The following is a 24,642-nucleotide window of genomic DNA, read 5'->3' on the forward strand; positions in this document are numbered from 1 at the left end:
TTCAATTTCATTGTTTTTAATATTTACAATAAATACATTTGACAGTATAAAATCCATGTACATATTTATATAAATTTAAGTGAAAAATAATGCACAGGACATCAAGCCCTGATAGTGAACAGAGGGGCTGGATCCAAGAGTTTCACACAAGAGGAGGCAACTTCAACTCCGGAGAGCAGGAAGCAGGAAAAGTTCAGGCCGTTCAGACACTGTGGCAGTTTAAATAAAACGTTGTCTTCGCACATGTTAAGCAACTGTATGTGCATCTCACTCCTGTCAACAAGAACATGTTCCAATGTGTGGCACTGTCGTTCTGTCACCAAGAGTTTTACAGTAGCACAGTCAAAGAAAGGCACTTTTGTGTCAAACACAGCATTCCAGTTCTGTCAAAGAAGAGTAGTATGTACAGGGCCAGCCCCTTCTTGGTCTGCCTGCTCGAAAGCAAACAAAGCTTTTCTAAAGCTTTCATACAACCAAAGTAGTACCAGCTACGTTATCAGAAAATAACACTAGAACTTTTTAATTCAATATTATATAAAAAAGACTTTGGTCAGGTGGAGAACAATTTAAATAAAAATACATCAGTTGAATCACAATATAAAATAACACAACCCCCCATGAACCCCAAGTCCTTATGTGGGCTCCTTCACATGTGTCTCTTCATGTGAAGCGCCAAATGGTCAGACCTGGAGAAGGCGCGCTCGCACAGGTGGCACTGGAAGGGCCTGTGGCCTGTGTGTTTGCGGAAATGACGGGTCAGCTCATCAGAGCGGGCGAATTTCCATCCACAGCCTTCCCAGCTGCAGTGGTATGGCTTCTCACCTGCAGGGACAGAGAAATGTCAGATTATTAGTTTGTGCTGAAGGGGAAACATAGTTTATGCCGAGCATGCTTGTGCGTAATTACGCATAGACTCAGTCGTATATATTATGATGGATATGGGTTCAAACTTACCGGTGTGAGTTCTGAGATGTGCCTTCAGGTGTGAGCTCTTGGTGTAGGTTTTCCCGCAGCCAGCGAAGGTGCAGGTGTGCGTTGCTGTGCGCTTGCGCGGCCAGGTGCGTCGCCCTCTCTTTGGTTTGGAATCCATCAGCTCGAGGGGAGAAGAGGGCGGTGTGAGCATCACCCTCTGCGCGCCTTGCTGCAGGCTGAGACCTTCATCGTACATGCCAAAGGCAGTGTGCTGAGCGTGGTAGGGCATCTGCATCTGGGGAGCCTGAGGGTGGTGCGGGAAAGCCGCCGGTGTGTGATACTTCTGGGAGAAGTTCATGGGCTGGCACAGCTGTGACTGGCAGTCCGAAACTCCCTGGTCATCGGGGCTGAGAGGCGGGGTCATGCTGCTGGCGGCCCGCGGAGAAATGGCCACCCGGGGCTGCTCGAAGGACATCATGCATGAAACGTTCCCCTCTTGCTTGATTTTGCTGCAGCTCTGGGGCACCATGCCCATAACGGGGCCGTAACCGTCCATGGGAGGCTCCACTTTGATGTCCTGGCGGGGAAAAGGCACCGTGTTGACGTAAAATCTCCCCTGAACGCCGTGGTTGCGCGTAATGCCATAGTTGTTGGGTCCTTCTGAGCGGAGCAGCTCTGTCATGAGGCTGGCGCCGTACGGGGGCGGCGGGGAGCGGTGGTCCTCTGCTTGGTAGGATGGCACAGAGTGTCCCGTCGTGTACATGCTGGGGTCAACTGTGCAAGCAAAGTCCGCTGTTCCTTCTAAGCCAGTTGTGTTGGCGAGAATAAAATCCAGATCCAAATAGTTACTCAGATCCTCGTCGTCCTTTTTGACGTGATTGTCCAGGTTGTGTACCATTTCAAGCATGGAGCAGCTGCTGGAGACCAGTTTGTCCATCTCCCCTTTCCACCTCTGGAAGAAAAACAATATTTTTATTAGATATGAATCACAAAATATTTGAGTAAAGAAAATGCTGTTGGATTGACTGCAGATGATGTCCACCTGGACTAGTAATTTTGCCAAATACTCAGTTTAATGAGTGAAAATGAGGAAACATGTTACATTTTCTTAGTGTCCTGAAGCAAATAAATCAGTTCCAAAAGCTTTGTTAGACATTCATATAACCTTCGTAGTCAAAACTGATGAAACAAAGTGCACAAACATAATTAAGCCAACTCACTTATCCAAAGTTTTAAAACATAAAACAAGATGATTTTAAACTTACGTTTTCCCAGGTTTTTTCTCTTTGGTTTGAGAATGTGGAAAATGACGGTAGCATCACTCCGGATAAGGCCATCGTTGTGTGAAATAATAATAATAATTGTCAAAGTCTCGTTGTGTTGAGCGGCAGCCGCACCAGAGTCCGTGCGCCTATCTCACTGTCGCCTCACCACAGCTGCGCTCAGAAGACATGAACAAGTTTCAAAGTGGTAGGAGGTCCTCCAAACCTTATAACTGTCTAAGCCCTGCGCGCTCGGCCAATTGTGAGAGCTCAGGAAACAACGTAAAGTTTGGTAAATTTAGCTCTTTATAAAGCTGGTCGTGCAGGCAGCGCTGCTCAGTTCGCTGTATGACAGTCAGTGCAGCGCAGAGGAGCCTATAAAGTGCAGGACCGCCCCCACATGATGACGCAAACAGACACACCCACCTCAAAGAGTTGGAAAAAATTACAAACACTCGGACAATATAGCAACCATAGATACTTACGTAATATGCTGAAAAGAACAAGCGGAATGACAGAAACGGCTCCAGGCCAAGCCGCATAAACTACTTAATATAAGAAGCTGTCAGTACTTCAGTTCATTAGAGGATATATGAACAGTAATAAAAAACATAACTAGATTTGCGAGGTAAAACTCTGGTAGGAAATACAGAGAACTAATGTATTTGATAAAGAGCAGGCTCAGAAATCTAATAACGCTTGACATACAGTATAATGTCAAAAAACATCAAAATGAATAGGATATGTTGCAATATATTAGTAAAAACTTCAGTGTGATTGCATCATTTCACAGTCCTCATAGAGGCGTCATTTTATGTCCATATTTTCTTCCAAATATAACAAAAACTTTCGCAAATTCTTTCACATAAAAGCTTTCACGACGGAAGAGCGTAAACATTTTGAAAATATATATATATATATGTATATAAAATATATGTCTAAGATAGTAAAATATACTGTATGCAGATAAAGATGTCCTGCGCTGCCTCCACCTGTTTGGCGCGTCTCGCTCTCGGCTCATTATCATTAATGGAAGATGGTTTTGTTCCCTCGCAGCAGGCTTGTCCAAACAGGCGCCAGGCTCGTCTGAAACGCTTTTCACGGCTTTTAAACACTCTAACCGCTGGTGATGTAAACATGATTTAAGGTAACGTCCCATTCAGGTGTAAATAGAGGACGAAGGGGGCTGCGGTGTCGATTGGAGTCAGATTTGCATCACAACTCCTGGCTGCTTGTTGCTGTTTCTGCTGGAGGGATCTGGTTTCTGACGTGAAGACAGTCGGGCTGTTTTCTCAGCAGGAATCCTCTGGCTGCTGAGGTCATTAGGCCAACTGCAACTCTGCACTTTGGACTAAGTTTAGTGCCTTATATTTATGTTGAAACATATTGTCTCTTGATGTGAAGTCACTAATCTGAATTTAAAGTTTGATATCTAGATTATGAGATTTTTTATTTGAATTCCAGCACTTAAAACTGCTCATTTATGCACGAAATGTCACATAAAAGTACCTAAAATTATAAATAAAGGGATGTAAAGGAACTTTTTAAAAATATATTTTCTATTTATGAAATTTCAGGGTAGTTGAGGAAGGAAGTTCTAAGTAAAAGTAGCAATACCAGGGTAAAAACATTCACCTACAAGCAGCTATTTTGTCCGGTTGTGGAGCTATTTTTTTACTATATTCATGTAAGAACTTCTTAAAGGTCCTAAGTATGAAGTTGTGTAAAATTAGGAGCTGTAAAGTAGCTCAGAATTGTACTTAACAAGAGTACTTGTGTAAATGTATTTAGGTACTTTCCATCATTGAAAGACTCATCAGTCCCCTTTTGCAACAGGTGCAGTACTAAAAAGTAAAAGTACTCCATGTGATGATGATCTGAGTGAACCCAGAACCTCTGAGCTCAGATCCACATGACAGACGCATCACCTCTCATCACCCTCCATGTCCAACATAACCAGTAAAGTCTGTGAGTTAGCGTTGAGCTTTCCACATCCTGATCCCTGATCTGTGCTGTGTGTTCAGTGGAAAGTGCGTCACGCGGCAGGAGTCCAGTAAGGCCGGAGAGGAAGTGTGTGTTCAGTGGCAGCGGACGGAGTGGCCGGCCTGATGTCTGAACCCCTGACCGCTGACTCTGACCCCGGCTCCGTGCGGCACAGCGCTCTGCTCTGCTACCAGTGAAAGTGCTCTCAGTCTCACTTCCCCCATTACTCAGCTACCTTGAAAACTTTGTAAGACTGCCAAGTTTCAGTTTAAGGAACTTCATCCATGACTGACCCTGTGATAGTTACGCTCATAGCTCATAATTCACTTGCAAAAACAGTTTTATCTTGCATAATTTTTTTACTCCTTGGGACCATGTTGGATGTATTCACCCTTCCACTATAAAGTCACCATAGATATCTGAAATATACAAAACTCACACTAAATATCAAAAGGATATCACATATCAGTACTATTTGACAATGAACTTTTCAAGACCTCGTCATTTTTATTTGGTGTTTTAGTGCCTTGACATTGACATTTTTGGGGGGACAAACTTAAGTGCTTTCTTGCAGAGCGTTAGATTAGTTCAATATGACTCTCATATCTGTGTTTAAAGTTAAGGTCATGGTGGTTATCTTGGCTTAGTAGTAGGAGGTGAAACAGCTAGCTTGGCTCTGTCCAAAGGTAACAAGATGTGATGCACGTTAACTACAAAAGCTGCATTTGTCATGAAAACAATCACATTTGTTTCCTGAAATGTCAATTCACCTCTTTGAATGATCTTCCACCAAACTGGGCTCTGGTTCTAAGTATCCTGAACCGATACCCTTCAGGATACTTGGAGCTTTGGTGCCGTCCTCAAAACAGGTTTCCACCAGCTAAAATGCACAATGGGAGTAAACAGTCGTGACAAGACGGTGAATTGCATTGCTTACCTGTGAGATTTTGTTCTTTTAATACAGATACAGAAACAAGCCAGATGCAACTATGAACACAAGTTGCCGACACAAGTGTAAACTCTATGGTGAGCCAGTAAATACGTTTTTAATTGTTTGTATACATATATAATATACAGTTTATACTCTGTTATATTCAGGACCTGCTTCTTTTTGTCCTCTCTGGGGATCCACATTTTTGGTTTCACATCTGGTTTATTTTTGGCTGAAATTCTGTGAACCTTTAAAAATGTGTTGAAGTTGAGCAGAATCTGTTCCGTTTTGGTGAAAAGGGGAGATTTGACATTTAGAAAGGAGGCGTCACAAATTAAGCATCAACCCTGTCTTACCACTGAGCCTCAGCTGCTTATTCAATGTTAGGCCGTCTCTTGTTTGAGGATTTATCTGGACAAAACTGATGATTTGCACTGCCACAGCTTAACTTAATAAAGAAGAAAGTTCAGTCTGTTCCTCAATTTGGAAATAAGCAATAGAAGGTTATTATATTTTAAGCTTGGAAGCTTTGCCCGTTATTTGCAGCACACTCAGTTCATTGTCGTGATGCAGCCAGACCTTGTTAACAGAAGATTGGCGATGTAACCGTATAAAGTCTTTACTAGACAACTCTGCACCTGGTGGATTCAAATGTCAGCCAGACAGAACTGAAAACTTTGCACTTGAGTAGCCTGTAATCATGTGAAACTGCACACAGTGGGGCTTCTGCCCCGTGACGTGCAGCAAAGGGATGAGAAAGGCAAACAAGAGAGTCGTAGCTGGCAGGTCTGGTGTTTCCCCGGGAGGGAGCTCTCACTAATTCGAATGACGTTTAAGAGACAGGTTTGTATTTCATTCTGATCCGTCACTTCCTGTGGAGAAGAGTACGTACCCGACGAGGGAATTTCATTTGGGAAAATTGGGCCGAGAGAACAGGACCTCCTTTAAGATGGGTGGGACACTGTTTTGACTGCAGCGGCTCACATAAAAAACATTGTGAAGTGGAGGTTCAAGTTAAAGAGATATATAAAAAGCGGCACTTAATTGATCCCTGACAGAATTCTCCTTTTGAGATGTCAAAGGTCAAAAATACAACACCTGCAGCTCCCCACCTGCAGCACAATGTGTGCCGCACATGTATCTTTCCCCGCAGAAGAGGAACCAATGAAATGATTGTATGAAAAAATGAGCAACGTTTCCACAGAAGCTTCTGAAAATCTCTTTCCCTGAATTGAGATTTACACAACAGTTTTCACATTGGGCAACCGGCATGTTGTTTCACAATTGTAAAGCTTGTGTTGATGATGCTGCTGACTTATCAGTGCATTTAAGTTAGCAGATTATCAACAGGTTGTCAAGAAGTTATTGAGTCATGAAGTCGATGTCACGTTCTTGCAGCAGTGACAGTGACACTAAGTCTTTGAAATATTCTGTTTTCTTAGAGCACTTTTATAGAAATGTTTGGAATTTAAGGCATCCAAATTCTGTTTCCATCCAAGATCACTGTGAGATTTCCATTCCTAAGAACTATTTACCAACAAAACTTCACAATCAGGCCTCATCCAAACTTAAAAGTTAAGAAATATATGTTTTCTAACAGAAATATGCACCTTACAAGATGTTTCCAGCCAAAACAAAGCACAGAGGACACATGGCTCGTCACATAGGCTAACAAGTCTCATATACTCCATGATGAAACCTCGTGTTGTCACCAATAATTCGTGAAGTCAGAGACGTGAAAACAAGCTGGCACTATGTCTGGGTCAGGTCTGTAAGTGTTCCGTCACCGTGGTGAGATTTTGGACACATCAGCTCTGCCTCATGTGGCACGCTCTGCTAACTTCCATGGAAAAACAGTGTGTAAGTGTGAGAGGCAGCGGCGGGGCCTGCACGGGACGTCCTGACTGAGCGAGAGTCAAGGAGAGTTTGAGAGCGAGCGGGATCCTGCTCCATGCTTATATACCCCGGTTATTTTTAAACACCCACCCCTTGCTTATTACAGAGTCACCCCCCCCCCCCCCCCCCCCCATCCCACCCCCCCGACCACTCAGGAAGCACGTTTGGCTCCGTTTCCTGCTCACATGCGGCCAGATTCAAACAGAATCAAAGAATGATAGCATTGAGGCTCTCCAACCCCCCTGTTGGAAAAATAAGGGGGGCAGGACGACGAGCAGGGGGGGCAGAAATGTTTAGCAGAAAAGTTTGGCACGCGCCATAAGCATGACATTCAAAGAGCTGGCTCTAGGCCTGCTCCAATTTCAGAAAACCTCAAGCATTTGTTAAAATAACGGCACACGGACGGGGCAGACAGTCCTAACACACTTACCTGCAGAGCATTCAGCATGGTTTCTGGAGGGAATTAGCTTAACTAAAGAACAGTGGAGTTTCACTGTTAGGGATAACTGTCACCAAAGAGAGCTGCACTTTATACACCAGTTAATTACACTGAGCTCATTTGAATAACGTGTTGAATGACACTGCCTGCTTGTTTACATTGTTGGGCTGTAAAAGTAGATGGGATGATAGTTGAAATTACAGAGGGAAAAAATTCTACTCTTTACTATTCAGGCCCTGAGACAAACATAACAATGTGTCAGGTATTTGTAATCGTCTATTGAGGACAATATTTCTTTGGTAGATCAATTTAACTTAATTAAATTGATTAGAACTGCTTTTATCGTCATGATAATGGATGTACGACTCTTGAAGTCTATAGAGTGAATTTTAGAAACACTTTTCAGTTGAACATGATACACTTCAACAGCACCACAAACTATAAAATGAGCGTAACTTAAACATTTGCAACCATCACGAAGGCAGAGTTGGGAAATCAGGAAGTACATTCTTTTACAGTACTTAAGTAGATTTTTGCAGCATCTGTACTTCAGTGTTCATTTTTCTGGTGACTTTCACTTTAACATTTTAACATCTGCGTTTTTCATTCCTTACGATTTCAAATCAGGCTTGTTACTTTAGCTTTAATGCATTAAGGGAAAACCTGGATGGGACAATAAGACATAAAAAAGAGGATTTCTCGGCATATCCATCGGTGCATATCACATAAGACAAATTTAACATGACGACAACAGCGTAAAAGATGTCTCAATCACAAACAGACAGTAGAAGGGAAACTAATTTTTAGCAGTTTTGTATTAGCATGCCTTAGTTTAAGCTAGATATACTGAAAACTAGTATGTAAGGTAGACTGTTGGAAACTTGGCGTTAAAAGTGTTAAAATACAAGAGAAAAAGAAACTTTTGTAACTCTAGAATAAAGTTTTAAAGAAAAAAAATCCACCAGAATTGTGTCTATCCAGATACTGAACCTGTTTGATGTTCCGACACACATTACTGAGGTGAGAAAACAAAGGGTACATGCTGCTCCCTGCTGCGTCCCACAGCACCTCTGCTTTAAAACAGCCAGCGTCTGGCTTCCTCAGAACCCAAACATGTGTCTCGACAACCAATGCAGCTTTCAGCAAGTGTTATGGAAACCCACCTTTTAAAAATATGCAGCTCACTCCGGCTAACATGGCAGGAATAATGGCTACATGTGGATATAATTGAGCCAGTAGAGCACCGGGGGGATGGGGCCCAATTTATTAGCTGTTAACACCAGGAATCATACCGGTCCCACTCGTCATACCACACACACATGGCTTCACTGGCTGTGAAAATGTTGTTTTTCTCCCTCCAAAGTGCTAAGAAAGGTGCTTTTATTTGATAAATGAGAAAGGGCAGGCTCTCGGGATCTTGAAGAGGGCCGCTCTGAAAACGACTGGAACATTTTCAGACCAGCCTTTGGTCACACGACAATTCAAAATACTGGCCAGACTCAGTGTAACTCATGAAAGAGGAATAACTTTACTATTGAGTGTATTTTTTATGCTCCTTCTTCATAGCTTGACATTTTGTGATTGTCTCAGTGCTTTCTTGTCAAGAGTTTTATCCCTCTAATGTTTGTACATTCAATATGTTGTTATAGCCTTAAAACTTAAAGCTTAGCACAGAGACTGGAAATACAGACTGGGAATAGAGCTAGCTTAGCTGTGAAATCAGGCTAATGGCATCCTTTGTTCACTTATTAATATATTGAATATTTTGAGTAGTTTGTACATTAATTAAAAAGTACATAACAACAAGATTTTGTGTTTTGTTGGAGCACACTAAGGCTAGCTGTTTGCCCAGCCTTTGAGTTAAGCTAAGCTAACTGCTGCTGACTAGCTACATATTTTAGGTAGCTACAAACGTGAAAGTGGTATCAATCTTCCCATCTAACTCTCTAGAAGAAAGTAAATAACATCATAAAATATTTTGATTTTGCTTTCTTATTGAGAGTTAGATAAGAAGATGCATATCCCTTTAATGTTTGTACGTTAAATATGAAGTTTTAGCCTGAAAACTATTAGCCGAAACAGGGGGAAGCAGTTAGCCCGGCTATCTTAATCCAGCCCGGAAAACTTTTAAAGGTCATGAATTAATATGTTTTATCTTGTTTAAGATTTTATATTTCTGTGGAGCACAGCCAGGCTAGCTTTCTTCATGCTTAGTTAACTAGCTAACCGGTTGATGATTGTAGCTAGATATTTAGTGTACAAACAAGAGAGTTGTATGCCTTTTAATAACGGCAAGAAAGTGAATAAGCGTGCTTCCAAAAATGTCAACCTTCCCCTTTCACACTTATGTATTGACTGCATGATGTGGGAACGCTTTCATCATTCATTTGTTCATCGTAACAGCATTTTCGGTTCTGTTTGCACTGATTTCTGACCCGGTTAGTGTCAGCGGGGTTAACTCAACTGTTTCACTTTCAGAATGATGACACTGTATAAAGTTGAGTCTATCCTGCTGAAAGCTCGGGGAGGCCGGTGTTTTTCTCCTGTGTGTGGTGCGACAGCCTCAGACCTGTGCGCATTTGAACATGCCGAACTAAACTGTGCCAGCTGTTCAAATAGCATAACCCCGGCCTGGAGACAGGTTCCCCATTGAAGCCACGCTCCGCTTGATGGAGTGATCCAGCCTGCAGTGCACTTTATAGTGTACACACCTCGAAATGGCGACATTTGTAAAAAGGCTAATAAAAACATTCCTCCAGCGAGGAATGCTCCAGGTATTTCCTCTCCTACACCTGGTTACGATTCCTTGAGTGCACTCGTCTGTTTTCACAGAACCACACTCTTTCAGGGGGTGGATATTGATCCTGTACTCGTGAATGGCGTTGTGTTTTTCTAAATGGATGACATTGAAAACACGAGCTTGACGCCATTTCAGCTCAAACTGTTTCCAGCTTATAGGCGAGTTGTTTGGGAAATGAGTTAAAACGAATTGTGATGGTGAAATGAATGCAAGTACAAAGGGAGTAGAAGCGATCTTTTGTGAAATCTGGTGGGAGGCGGTTATCGTGTCAAGTGTCAAGTACAGGGGTCAAATGGTCAGGATGTGTCACTGTTTGTGAGTGGAGGCATATCATTGGACATGACATGGAACTATAGTAAACTATACTGTATGACTCAATGTGTACGTGAGAAGCTTCTCAGTGTTGGAGTCAGGGCCTTGATTGGGTCATACAATGTTTCAGAGAGCTGTTCACCCCTTTGACACGCAAGGATCGCCAGAATCTCTCCCTCCCCTGACCTCTGGCTTTACTTCAGGTTTTTTATTTGTATATTTAAACCTGCAAGTACCTATTTTTTGAAGTTGATATGGCAGACTTGTTAGCAAACAGTTGCATATTTAAACATCCCGCAGTTATGGAGTAACATTAGCATACGTTTGTGGTGATGTTTTTGGCCACCTGGTGAAGTAATGTTCAATTTTAATGCTTCTTTTTTCCTGTCTCTATTAAATTCCTCAGGGAAATATCTGCTTCTTTAGCTGCTAATTGCTCCACTATGCCACCAGCTCGTCACCAACTGTTTCTGTCTGTGGTTTGGTGCTGAGCAGGTAGCATGTAGCGGGGTTTTACAGCTTTTTCACAGTTGCCCGCCGTGGTTGAAAAAACAGAATGATGAGAGCCAGACATCTAAGGAATGAGCTGAAACCAGCTATAAAGCTTCATAAAGCTAAGGGGGAGCAGCAGGTTTAGGTGATTCTTTTATTGAAACCGCTGAACAGTGATATGGCTTTGATATTAGGAAGGTCCAGTGAAAAGACCAGTCCAGAGGCAGCTGCTTAAACAGCACAGAGGGCTGGATTGAAGTTCTTTTTGGACACTTGAACTAAAATATAATCAGATTTCTTCTTCAATTTAAATGAAAATAACATCAGACTGAAAGCCAAGATTCTTGTGATCTAGAGGAACACACTCGAAGTGTAGGGTGCATTTAAAAGGAAGAGTGTCTGATGAAATAATCTATCAGACTGCATTATGGGAAATGTAGGATCAAGCGTGTTGGTGCTTTGGAGACAAAAAGCCTGGATATCTTTGCTTCTGTTTCTTCGATTTAAACCTTTATTTTTCAGTATGTTGCGTTCAAATTCCCCAGCTTTGAAGAACCGTAAAAGAAAATTACTTTAAATATATCAAATGACAAATTAAAAGTTGTCAAAACCTCTTTAAATACTGGAATCATCTTAGTTTATTACATAAAAGCCAAATGTAGACATTCAGTGTAACAGGGTTTTAGCAGTGAATGATAACCACCTTTTTTGTCATTGTAAGGCAAGGCAAGTTTATTTATATATCACCATTCATACATAAAGCCATTCAAAGTGCTTTACAGAGCATTAAGAACATGTAACACAAAGCAAAAAAGATATACATAAAAATATATATATATAAATACACTGCAGTTGTAATGTCACGCATGAGATTAAAGTTAGTTTAAGAAAGATGACAACATTTTCAAAAGTATTAAACAAGTAACCTCATAAATAAGCCTTTATTTGAGAAAGGAGTACAGTTATTTTCACAATTATTTTCCAAATCTACACAGGTGAAATATTTCTCTTCCACGTCTCAAGGCCAGGACGCGTCACAAGTCTGCCTGCGAGCCGTCCGACTCTCACTCAGTCTATAACTCATCAGGCTGTGGCACTGGGGGGGTCAGACAGGTTCCTCTGTGCATTACAGATGCTATCTCAAAGGAGCACAGGGACATTAACTCCAAGTCAAACTGTCATAAAACACCCCGGCTTTTCAAGCGGGTGAGGGGTGAGAAAGGTGCTGACAGATAGTGTCTAGTGTAGTGAGGTTATTGTTGGCTCACACGGCGTAACATGGAAACAGTTTTATAGTTTGATTGTGAGAAAGATTTGTATTCGTGATGGCCACATTGTTAGTTTCATGTTGAGAAAAACACAGATGGTGAAGTGATTTCTGGGTGTAACCAGTGCTAAATCAATGTCTTTTCTGCTTTGGACAGTTAGAACAGTTAAAGGGAGTGTTCAGGTGTTGAGGGTGGATCTACAACTGAGTAATTTAGATTTTTGGGTTTGGTTGCATGAGACAGAGAAGAAAACAACCTGTGGTTGACATACAAACGAGATCCGGTGTGTACCGACTATTTGGCACGCGCTGCATTCAGGTTCTGATGTGTCCCTCTTTCACTCTTAGCCTGTTGACAGGAATTGGTATTTAAAGTGTGGTTTTGTCAGCTAACCAGGTGGGTCCACGATGCAAAATATTCATCTCATCATGTGTGAAGTGTGCTACCTCAATGGAGAGAGTGGTTTGCAGAGCGGCATGTCGGTTTCCTCTCCAACTTTCAGCAGTTTCTTTTGTGGCTATGTGCAATCCACTGATGTAAACTGATTTTAAATATGCACAAAGTCGTTTACAGTTGGAGAATTTTCATATATTTGGAAACCGTTCGTTTAACTACTGTAGCAGAAGTGAAAACACCAGCACAGTCCCCAACATAAAGTCAAAAACGCTTTCAAAACCCCCCTAAAGGAGCAAAGTGAGTCAAATTACTCCTGAAGCCGAATACCTAATTGATTTATTTACTACACCTGGCTTCAATAAACGGCACCAAAGCGCAGGTTACTGGTCTATTTAACACTTCAACTGAGGTATAATTAACCTGCTGTAATGGCTCGGGGGCCTCACCCGACTGGTTAACTTCAAACTCCCCCCAGCTTCTACCCTCTGCTCTTTAATAACCTGTATCTCTTGTATCATCTGTGCCTCCTCACTCACTTCCTGAATGGGGCCCACCATTGATCAGGCTGTAATTTATGGGCTTTCTGTGAGGTGGAAATAGACAGGGCTGGATCTTATCATAGCTGAAATGCTGAGGAGTGATGACTCTTACTTATAACATAATTCAAACAAAGAAAATTACATCAGGTGACATCAAAAGGATATAGATATAATTACCGTGCACGTTTAAATTCAGGCCTCAAAGCATATTTTCCTGATAAGTCACGACAGGGTCACGTCTATTTATGAATGACCGAGGCTATTAGTACAAGGAAGGACTGTTGACGTAACTGCACCGCAGTGTTGAATGACTGAGTCTCTTATTCATCAACCAACTGTTCCCAAAATATGTGATCATCTTGTGCTTTCACATTGTATAGTGACTGTTACACACTACACACACACACGCACGCAAATACACAAACACACCCAGTGCTTAGCAACAGCTGACGGAGCGGGGAAAGCCGAAACAGAGCAACTCTCCCTCCTCAACATCTGAGCCTGTGACCATGTCTCACAGGCTTCTTAAAGGGCCAAAGGTCAAAGTGGCTGCCTCTGTGAGGCGACCCTGAGTCCGTGACCTCTGGAGAGCTCCAGTTCCCCGCCCTCTTAACCTTGACTGACCACTTACAACTCACCTGAGCTCTCCTTTAAGCACTTATCAGCCCATCTTGTTTGCAACTGTCAGAACCTGTTCGTCACCAGACCTGCCGCCTGTGTCGCCCCTTTGAGCCGCTGACACTCACCGCTCAGGTAATGACTCCTGGCTCGATTAATCCCCTTCTTGTTTTTGTTCCCATTTAAGCCCCCCACAATTGTCAGCGTGCCCGGGCACTTCTCAGGTCATGTACTTCAACCTGCGGCAGGCCGAGGAGATAAACACACTTGATCCATAAATGCATGTTTGCTCATTATGGAAGGAGAGTCCCGCAGCTCTGGGTGACATTCCTAATGCAGCTGCTCTGTTTAACCTGAGGCACATACACGGTTGCAGGAGAATAAGCCTTCGCTAATCTACCTGCCTGGCATATTATGCAATTCAGACATTCTTTTGTTAAAGGGATACTGAGAATGTCTTTGACAAACGCCTGCATGCATGTGAGCAAAGGCGACTTTCTAATGGCTGCTTCTTTGAGGAACTGCATTCCGGCACGAATAAAAACCGTGCTTGTTTAAACATGCATCTTTTATGCAAATAAAAGTTCAATTTGAGTAGGCGTTGGAACAGTTTTCTTGGTTCTGCTTTAGCGTTTTAAAGTAGTGACATATTGTAGGTCGTCAGTGTATTTTCAGTGTTGGTATTACAGAGGTGTACTCGGGTTTTAATGCAGCTGGTAACCACTTCCTGTTTTCGGAACAGTGAATCTTCTCACAGTTTGGCCATAGTTTCCTGAAGTGTGTTTCGTGTGTGTAAGCGCGAGCACTTTTGTGTGTTGTGGGTTAACGCAAACTGAGGCGGCCTGCAGCGTTTGCAATGAACAATCACAGTTCCTCTCTGCTCGATGTGGTGCACCTTTTTAAACTGCACACACTATCTTTCTACACATGAAGTTTCACCAATAACGTTTGTATCTGTGTGAGTTTTGTGTGTGTGTGTGCATTTTGCTGCAATGCAAATCTGTGTATGAGAGCTGTTCTTGTGTTTTTGGAGAGATGTTGTCGTGTAATGGAGCAAAATGATCGTCCCTTTTCTGACATGTGTTGAAGCTTTTGTCTCAAACGCTCTCAGGAAACTGATGCATGGTTCACCATTGTGGCCTCTTACTGTAACCTTCCTGCTCGGCTGAAGAGCAACATGTGAGATCTGCAAGATTGCCTCCTCATCTCTTGCATCTCTCCTTTGTGCTCCTGATCAGCTTAGCAGTGTGGACCTCACGCAGCTCACGACAGAGATACCACATTCTTGCCCAAGCTGAGGCCCAACGTTGAATGTTGTCTTTGAAACCAGCGATTAACAGGAAGACATGTACACCAGTTGTGTATATAATGTGAGTGTCTCTGAGTGAGCCAATGGGACTGTCAGGGCCTAATTTGTTTTTACAGACTCCAAGTTCTGACGAGATTTATACTCCCCGCCAGTTACCTTTGCGCTAGCACACTAACTGCCGATTATTTTGCACTAGCACGATAATTGCCAGTTAGCTTTGCGCTAGCATGCTAACCGCCGGTTAGCTTGTCCTACCCGGTTTGAGGCACCTACCTGTCCAACAGAAAGAAGGCCGACTCTGCGTCGCTCTTTCGCCATGTTCGCCGGTCTGAATGGGGCCCAGTTGCTAATTTGAACCACTCCCACACTCAGATAAACGCTGTGATTGGCTCAGGGAACCACAACAGTGCCCCTGCTGAAAACACACACACACTCACCAACACACATGTATAGAGGCCCATAAGTGATGATTTATATTATATTATATTTGTAAAGGTATATTTTATTTTTCTAGGAAAATACTTATAACATATATATATATATATATCATACCTTTAAAAATACAGAGAAAAGGGCTCACAGCTTGCATCTGATAAGGGATTTGGGGAAGATATCATGTTTGAAATCTGGTGGAAATCCTCTGAAACTCTCCATCAAGGTCTTAGGTTTGGATTAAATTCAGTGTCAACTACTTTTTACTGATCAGTTTTGTTCTTTATGTCACATCCCAAAAAGGATCTAACAAAGGAGAACGAGAAAACAGATAATCCAGCAACCGCATCACACAGGTAGCCACACACGCCACAGGTTAGAGAAGTGGGCCTGACTTGTGGGGGAAGAGGTTCCCCACTGCTTTTACACACAGAGATAAACAGCACATCTGGCTCAAAATAGATCCCCTTCATCTCTGCTTGACCTAGAATTTGTGCACCCACATTGAGGCTTTTCCACCCAACCCTGTTGTTACCTGCTGCTGAACCACTGAGGAGAAGGCAGAGACATTCAGCGGCTAGAAGCTCATCCTTGTAGCAGCCCCGCAGAAACAAGAGGGTCCTTCACCAAAGAGCGGATAAGATGTCCTCCTTCATCCAGAAATATCCTCATTGGGGGACAAAATGGGGTTATAATGGAAATGTATGGCAGGGTGTGGCTTGTTATGAGAAACCCACTAATTATGGGCTGGTGGGGGAATTGTTCTAATCCAGAAAACCAACGCTGCGGAAGCAGGGCTGCCATTTTGGAGAAGAAGGAGCCAGTTATTTCCTGAGCCCCGGCCGAGATCTAATGGGTCCTGGGGAAGCTGTGTGGGCCTGGTGGTGTTTTAAGGGGGGCTAGGACCCCACAGTTTTCATGGTTTTGGGGTTTTGCATGCGGAAGTGTATGAATATACCTGTCAGGGATGTTGCAAGACAGACTCCAACCTTGTGGAAGTTATAATTAGGGTCACTTTTTCTCCATATAGGGCTCAGATTCATGTCCTCTTTTGATTTTCACTCTCTCAGCAGGAAAAAAGTGATCAAAGATAGCATCTCCACTGAAAGATTTCAGCTCCGTCCTTTGCGTCACGCTTTTAATAATTCACCGCACTTGCTCAGCTCAAGCTTTCATCAGATGTTCGGGCGCTGCGACGTCCTGGATCATGTTGTGTTTCTGCTTTTCTTGGAATGTGCGCTGGCCCTTTGATTGTTCTGTTTCCTGTGATTTCAGAGGCCCTTTGTCTCTGCGTGCTCACTCACTAATCAGGGAACTCCGTCATAGCTCCCCGTCGCTAGGCCTTCGCTCCCCCCCCCTAATGTCACCCTCTGCGTAATGGTATTTTTGGCTCTGCTCTCATGCCTCTCGCAGTCCATTGAAGGGGAGAAAAATGTCAAAGTTGGCAGGAACAATCACCTTTAGGAATGCGCGGACTAAAAATTATATTGTGGGGTAAAACAATTAGAGTAAGTTCGCCTCAGTGGGACCTTCCTTTCACCTTCATAGGCCTGTTAGCTCCTGTATGATATATGTACATATTCTACTGTACACATGGATCATGTCTCTGTTCACACAAAGCACGAGTATGAACGCACAAGCCAAGACTGAGGAATAATAATGAGGTCAGTTTTTTACACTCTGGGTTTCCCCCATCTTCTTTTGCTTAGACTGTGGTTTCACGATGTGTTATGGGATCCATGAAACAACATGAAACCAGATGTGCTTAGTAATGTGTCTATGTACAGTCTTTTGCAGAAGTGGAGAGGCGAGAGCACACCATGCAGTTGGTGTGAGAACTTTGTGCCGTCTAAGCTTTCTGGAAAGGCAGCAGTTCCCTTTTATACCTCCTCTTAAAATAAGCCCCCTCCCATTGGCTGAGCGCAGGCCGGTCATTGAATCACATCAGGCCAATTAGAGAGTAACACTTCCTTTGCCGTGAAAGATGTTTCCTGTTGATAGTAAACGTGTGGCCTGCTGAAGAACAGGGGCGGGGGGGGGGGTCAGGGTACTTGTTGAAACGCTGCCAGTGTTTGCCTGACCTTCGTGGCCTTCGTGGCGGAAAAACTGATGCTGTCATTGGCGGAGGTGTGTTTTGACTGTGTGGATGTGTAGGCGGGTGTACGGCAGTGGTGGAAAGTAACTGAGTACATGTAGTCAAGTACAAGTTTGAGCTGTGAACTATAGAGCTAGAGCGAGAAGCTCAAACAATTGTTCCTCTCGGTGCGATGACGTGTGAAGTGTGATTGTTAGATTCCTAGTTTCTAAAGTTGACGCTACAATTCTTGATTTTGAAAGGTGTGCGGTGCGGTGCGGGGGTTTCTGCAATGTCGAACTGTCAGACAACCTGTTTTAATGGAGCCTGCAGCTGCTCAAACAAAGGAATATGTCATCTAAACTTTGCAGATTGTTTCATAAACAACTGTTATACACACAAGAGCAATAAAAGAAGCATCCTGGGCGACGGTTTGGCTCAGTGGTTAAATCAGCCGGCCCATGAACAGAAGCTACAGCTCTAGATGCGGTGGCCCAGGGTTCAACTCCAACCCTCGGCCCCCTGCCACGCGCCGTCTCTTCCCGTTTCCAACACTATCCACTGTCCTCTCATTTAATAAAAGCCCAACAAAATAAAAAAAATAAATAAAAAAAGAGAGAATCACAGAAAAATGCTTTTTGTTCATCTGCTGCAGTGTTCGCCATCTCACAAGCCCTCACATTTATGTTGTGACAAACTGTAAAAAAGAAGAGGACATTTCCAATGTGACGTCACCCATTCATTCGTGAACCCCCCTTTTTGAAGATCATGCTGGACATTGTTTTTTTTAACCATAAGTGACCATATTTGGACAAGTGGGTAGATACACATTGTTAAAGACCCCCTCCAGTGAAAACCAAGTGTTAAACCTTGTAAACATCTGCATGTGGTGTTCTTCATGTGCTACAAGACATATCAGGGACAACATAAGCAGTCATCTCCATGGCTGGGCCTGTCTGCTTTTAAACTGCAGTGCACCAAGGACAGGCTGAACAACACGTTTTCAGATTGGCAGGTTTGAGACTTCATTTACCTAAGGAGCCAATCTCGTTAATGGACGGGGTGACGCTATGCTTATCATTATGTGTAACCTATGGCAACCACTTCGGCGATGTGCGAGCCAGCTGTCATTGTCGTCGTAATTTTTGCATTAGTAAAGTTAACGTTACTACTTCTAATTACTAAATTCGAGCTAGCAAAGTTTCAACAAGTAGCCACTAAACGATGGCAGAGACGTGATTTGTTTTCGGATGTAATGTTATGAAAGGAGAAACGTAGCACATAGTGGGCGGGGACGATGCAGATTCAGGATTTTTTAATGAGGGAGAATGCGGAGATTCCTTGGGAGGATTTTTACAACGTAACTAAACGTATTTTGCAGAAAAAAACACATTTTATTATTTCAAGCAGAGCATTTTATATGTTTTAAAACATGACTGGAGCTGGTCTTTAAGTCTCTGTTCTTAGTTATAGGCCGCTGTGGTAGGCCGCAATTGCAGTTAGCCAACTCTAAAGCATACTCATTATTATTATTTATTTATTTATTATTATTATTTTAACATTATTTACAAAATGAACACCATGCTGTTTGGATGCAAACTTGAAACAAGCGATTAAACCTATAAACTTATTCGTAAAATGTGTATTGAAGTAATAAATCAACTGATAAGTACGGTCATTTTCCGCCCTATTTCATTCAGTTGGACCTGTTTTGGCAACCAGTGGAGTCACCCCCTGCTGGTCTTTAGAAAGAATGCAGGTTTAAGGCACTTTCTCATTGGCTTCACTATAGAGTCCAGAAGCTGCATCCACTTCCTAACATACAGTGTGATTGTGACCCTCTGAAGGGGTCCGGCCACTAGGTTGCACTAAAGTTGCTAACAACAACAGTTAGCTACAACAGTTAAATGTTCTTACACATTGATGTGTCAAGATTAACAACAGTGTAATAAAAAAGCCACTTTTTACATTAATGTTGGTGTTTGCACCAATACGAAATCTGAATACTTCTCCCATCGCTCGTGTGAAGAGACATACAGGCCTGGCGAGAGTCAGATCACGCACACACAGCATTGATTTACTATGAACTCCTGCCATGTCACGTCTTCCCAGTGTCACTGATTGGGCCTGACAGCAGATCGTCCTGTTTACATGCAAACCTAGAGATGTGAAGTGGTTCCCTCCCTGTGGGAATGACAGCTTCACTCTGATCAACTCAGGCGGATCACAATCCAAAGCTGTACTTAGAGCAGCAAACAGATCTGATGTTTAACTCTTTGTGGCCCAGATGTTGTGCTTTCACATCCATGTAAACAAACTGACTCCAGGAGGAATGTTTTTCCCTCCTTTTTGATGTCCGTGAGAAAATCAGACATACAAAAGGTTAGAAATGGTTGAGGTCTGAATCCTCTTGGTGCCCCTCTAAAATTTTGGTGTTTGTTGACCTCTACCAGGGTTTCAGTGACCAGTCTCACCCCTCACGCCCACCTGTTTCTGCGGCCTGCATTGACTCAGGGTTGTTTACCTCTAATGGGACTCTGCTGCGGAGTGAAAACCGAGGGGCCCGATGGCTGCGGCCGCAGGTTGGAGGAATGTCTACCGTCTGGACGGGAAAATGTAATCAGCTGAGATCAGCGAATTAGAGACCGGTTTCTCTTTCTCCCCTTGCGCTCTCACTTTCCCTCCGTGTGCTTCTCACGCATGCAGGCGCTCTCTCTTTTTCTCACTCGCACTCTCTCTCACACTCACACATACACATGGACTCTTTCAGATGAAGAAAAATGACACCTTTTCTTTCAGCTATTTCCTCTGTTTTTACATACTTGGGCCTGGGGTACAAGAGGCAACCTTGTGTTTTCATGTGACAAAACACACAGAGGTCTGTGTGGATTTGGGAGAGGTGAATAGCCTAATTCATCATTCGGGGTTCGGCCTGTCTAAGCCTCATCTGGGAATATCTCTATCTACACTTAAAAAGTGGGACTGTTGGCGCTGTCTCTCGAGCTTAAAGAAACTACAACTCAGTCCTGTCCTCCGTTTGACTGATGACTTCTCTGGAGAATCAAAATTCCACGGTTAAAGTGGTGTTTTTACCTGGAAGCTGTGAGCCTGTATTTCTCCTCTAAAGTCCTTCTGCCCCACAGAGGAGACAGCATTTTGTCTTATCCTTCAGTTTATTGGCTGCATTAACAAAAAGGAAAACATCAGCGTTGGAATCAGCACCCAGATTCTAACTCTAGATAAACATAGTAATACTACCATGTAAAATTACTCAATTGCAAGTAATTATCCTGTATTTGTATTCGACAAATACATTTATTTTTCTCTTTACCATTGTGTTAAACTGTGAAGTATTTGACTGTGAAATCTGTCGACAGTGCTCTCAATAAACATCCCCGAGAGAACAAGTCAGTAGCGCCATGTACGACCAAATCCACATTGCAAGTCTTCATATTTTAGAGTTTATTGAAAAATTACAGCACCAGACACACACCTATCACTGTCGATGCAAAATTAAGACCATTAATAAGTGCCCATAATCTCATTTCTACAGCCATGAATATCAAAACACACGTGCTGTTACCACTACAATGTAATGTAAGCTGCATTTGATTGTTCAGGCTGGTCATCTTTTGTACTGATTGGTAGTTTAAGTAACCCCGACACGACCTGCTCACCTTGTTCGAGTTCCTCAGTGATAACTACCTGTTCACTATACATACATACATACATACATAGTGGGAGTTGTGTCCATAGCAACCGTTAACTCTGTAGCTCTCTTAGAATAAGCTAACCTAGCTAATATTACTCACATCAAATGGTAACATTTCCACTGATGGTAAAATCAGACAAGGTGAATGGGACCACAGGAATCAGTGCAGCACCTGTGTGAGGTTTTCTGTCTTGTCACTGTTAGTCTGTTGGAATTTTCTTTTCCATTCACCGTCTCTTAACACCGCCGTATCCCGCACTGTGCTCTGTTGAATGTTTACTTCATGCGCCGTCTCCAATTTTGCATCATTTAACCTTTATTGCTTTCTCGCTGCTGTTTTGTCTCTTTTTTTTCTCTCTCTCTGTAAACAAGCCGAAATCAAAAATACCGGACTTCTCTCGGCGGAATGTTGTGATTACAGTTCGTCTTCGGGATTGTGTGCTTAGAACCGCATCCCTAGCAACAGTCTGTTCTTCATAACAACCATCTGTTATCGAGAAATAACAGACCTCAGACAGCCGTAATTAACCAATCAGGATCAAGTATTTAACACATTTAACACCGTGTAATAATCCATAATAAAGCATTAAGATTATTAACATTATATAACTACAGCTGTTAGATAATTCTGGTAGAGTAAAAGTACCTCCAAACTGAACTTCAGTAGACCTTCTGTAAATGTGTTTAGTTATTTCCCAACACTGACAAGCGTGCGCGCCTGTCATCAGTACTCTCATGTATCACATTGTGTGTATTAAGTCTCACTAACGGCATTATTCCTGATAATGAAGCCTCCACAGTGGACATTAAGGCTTACAGGTCAACCACAGGCACGCTCAGCCTGCGCTGACAGTCCGTCACGTACACTCACTCTCACACATTCTCACTCGCTCACACACACATGTCGATAACCACACTTGTAATGTGAACCTTACTGCCGAGGAGAGCAGGCCTATAATTACAGAGCGATGGTGGGGAAGCCATAATCACAAAGACTCAAATAGAAATCTGAATCAACAGATTATTCCAGATTGACTCGTTCCCTCTGTTTACAAAAGGCCGTTTTGATTTACATTCAGAGCTGGAGAGCCTATTGTCCCTCGCACAAATGTTAACATTTCTCTGATTGAGCCTTTAAGAAGTCTGTAAGCGCTGACATGCAACTGTGCTTTTGTTTTTTCGCTTTCACTCTGACGCCACATCACAAGTGTTTGTTCTGTTTCTTACTAGTCGGTAGAAAAGGCAGTTTGACTCTGATCAAAACCCTCAAAGTGAAGTGGCCAACTGTGAATCGCTCTCCTGTGCTCACTGCGAACAACAGATGCCTCTGTGTGTTTCTGTCACACACAAACACTGCATTTCCACTATTTCAGTGCAGCTGGCGGAAACAGTTAAATGAGCAGAAACTATGACACCTCCACGGTATGAAAATTGCACTTTTTTTTTCCATATAAGTGTATGCTATTTTAACAGCTTCTGACACCTGTTTATAGACTTGGTGATCGTGCATGAGCTGAACTGACCTGAGGAAAGAATAGCTGGCAGCGGTTTCTCTTTATTTGGACCATTTAGCCTCTTAATGACGCATTCTGACATACAGCTTTTATTCCCTTTATGTGATACAGCTGTTTTAGACACAATGCTACATTAATAATAGGGGGAAAAAAAGACAACAGAAATACAATCACCCACTGGTTTCACTTCATCTAACTACAACTTCTGCATCAAAACTCAGCTGTTTGTTCCTGTAGCTTTCAAAAACGACTGTTTAAAACACTGTCGTTGCTCAATGGCAATTGCCTAAGACACCCCATTCCTGGGAAATGAATGCGTGCCCTTGTTCCAAATTTAGTTTTTGCCCGCCACCATGGGCTGCTATTTGGTCTGCCATTTCTCAGGGTTGTGGGCTTCTTTAATGAGCACTTTGATCCCACTCAGGTCTGGCGCTGGTGTTTACGCGACCCTGGAGTAAAAAAAAAAAAGAAAAAGGGAAAAAGAAAAGAAAAAACATATCCCATTCTTTGCTTAGAGACCTCTGAGCTGTGGTGTCCAGTGCAGTGGCCACATCAGGACCCCAGGGACCTCGTCTTCATCTTAAGACCCCGGGTGACCGAGAGTTTGTGGCTGCAGGGTGGATTTTTGTGGAAAGAACAGCAGATGAAAAATGTACACATAACGAGGGATGTAAGGGACAAAATAACATGAAATATCTTTAGTCAACCTGTCAGATTCCTTTGGTTTGAAGATTGCAGATGTCAGTGGCAGCTGCTTTCTCTTGGTTCATTTGCAGTATCACATGTGCTCCTGATTAGGATTTCCCTTTATCACTCTCATGCATTTCAAAACTACACTACAAGCAGCTTCTTGGATACACACCAGATACTTATTTCCAGCATGGCTTGGACATGGAGCAGCTGTGTTGGGAGAGTCAAAGCTCTAGTACATTTGAACTTTCTGTATCTGTATGCCTTCACTGTAACCTGCATAAATCATCAGAATATATCAAGTTTAACATGTTAGTTATTTAGCACATGGTCTCAAATGTGTGATTTTATCAAAGCAGAACAATCTGCAGTAATCTGGTATTGATACTCACAGAAATAGAGTTCATAAAAACACGATTGAGTTGATGCATTTGCTCTCCAGCGGCACATTTAAGTTAGCTTAATTAGAAAATGACCCCCGCCCTCAGCTGCATGTCGTTCCCCAATCTCTTCTCTCCATATTTCCTGTCTCTCTTCAGCTGTCCTATCTAATACAGGCATTGGCCAAAACAAATACAACTCGTACTGTGCAGCCAAAAGGGTCTGTTACTTAAATAGCTAGATTTAAATTTTGGTATTTGAAATACTGCCGGGACAATCTAGAAAACTTTAGTTCGAAGGAAATGCTGCTTTCATAAATAACTCTGGTTAGTTTCCGAATCAACCTACAACCACCATGGTTTTAACTCAGTTGTTACATTTCTACAGAAACTGAAGTGTAAAAACGACATGTTGTGGTTTCATGTTAGGTTATGTGCCAATTATCTTTTGGTCTGACAGTTGTAAGTCATTAAAACCTTGCTTAAACTCATAGTAGCCTCTTTTACACTGCCAGTTTAAGGCAGTAATATTACACCTCTGTTTCGTCTCATCTTCTATGTGAATCAGAATGGTGGGCCGAAGTCGTTCCGCGAGGCAAAACGGTGTCTGTGTAATCGGCGGAGCCAGCAGGACGAAACAGTGCCGTGTGTGTGTGTATGTGAAGCACATGCTGTTAGCCATG

General features: G+C 42.7%; 1 protein-coding gene across 1 annotated transcript; it reads right to left on the reverse strand.

Annotated features, from left to right (window-relative positions):
- Positions 1–6: 6 nt before the first annotated feature.
- Positions 7–2,510, reverse strand: klf2b (Kruppel like factor 2b). The gene is made up of 3 exons (XM_069683963.1): positions 2,178–2,510; positions 955–1,864; positions 7–822 (listed from the first exon to the last, which is right to left on the reverse strand). Exons 1-3 carry the CDS (start codon positions 2,247–2,249, stop codon positions 647–649), a joined length of 1,158 nt encoding a protein of 385 aa, XP_069540064.1. The 5' UTR covers positions 2,250–2,510; the 3' UTR covers positions 7–646.
- Between the last annotated feature and the right edge of the window lie 22,132 nt (positions 2,511–24,642).

The sequence above is a fragment of the Semicossyphus pulcher genome, unplaced genomic scaffold (assembly GCF_022749685.1).
Source record: "Semicossyphus pulcher isolate SPU_LCO1_2020_fin unplaced genomic scaffold, fSemPul1.0.p SCAF_7, whole genome shotgun sequence".
Lineage (NCBI taxonomy): Eukaryota > Metazoa > Chordata > Actinopteri > Labriformes > Labridae > Semicossyphus > Semicossyphus pulcher.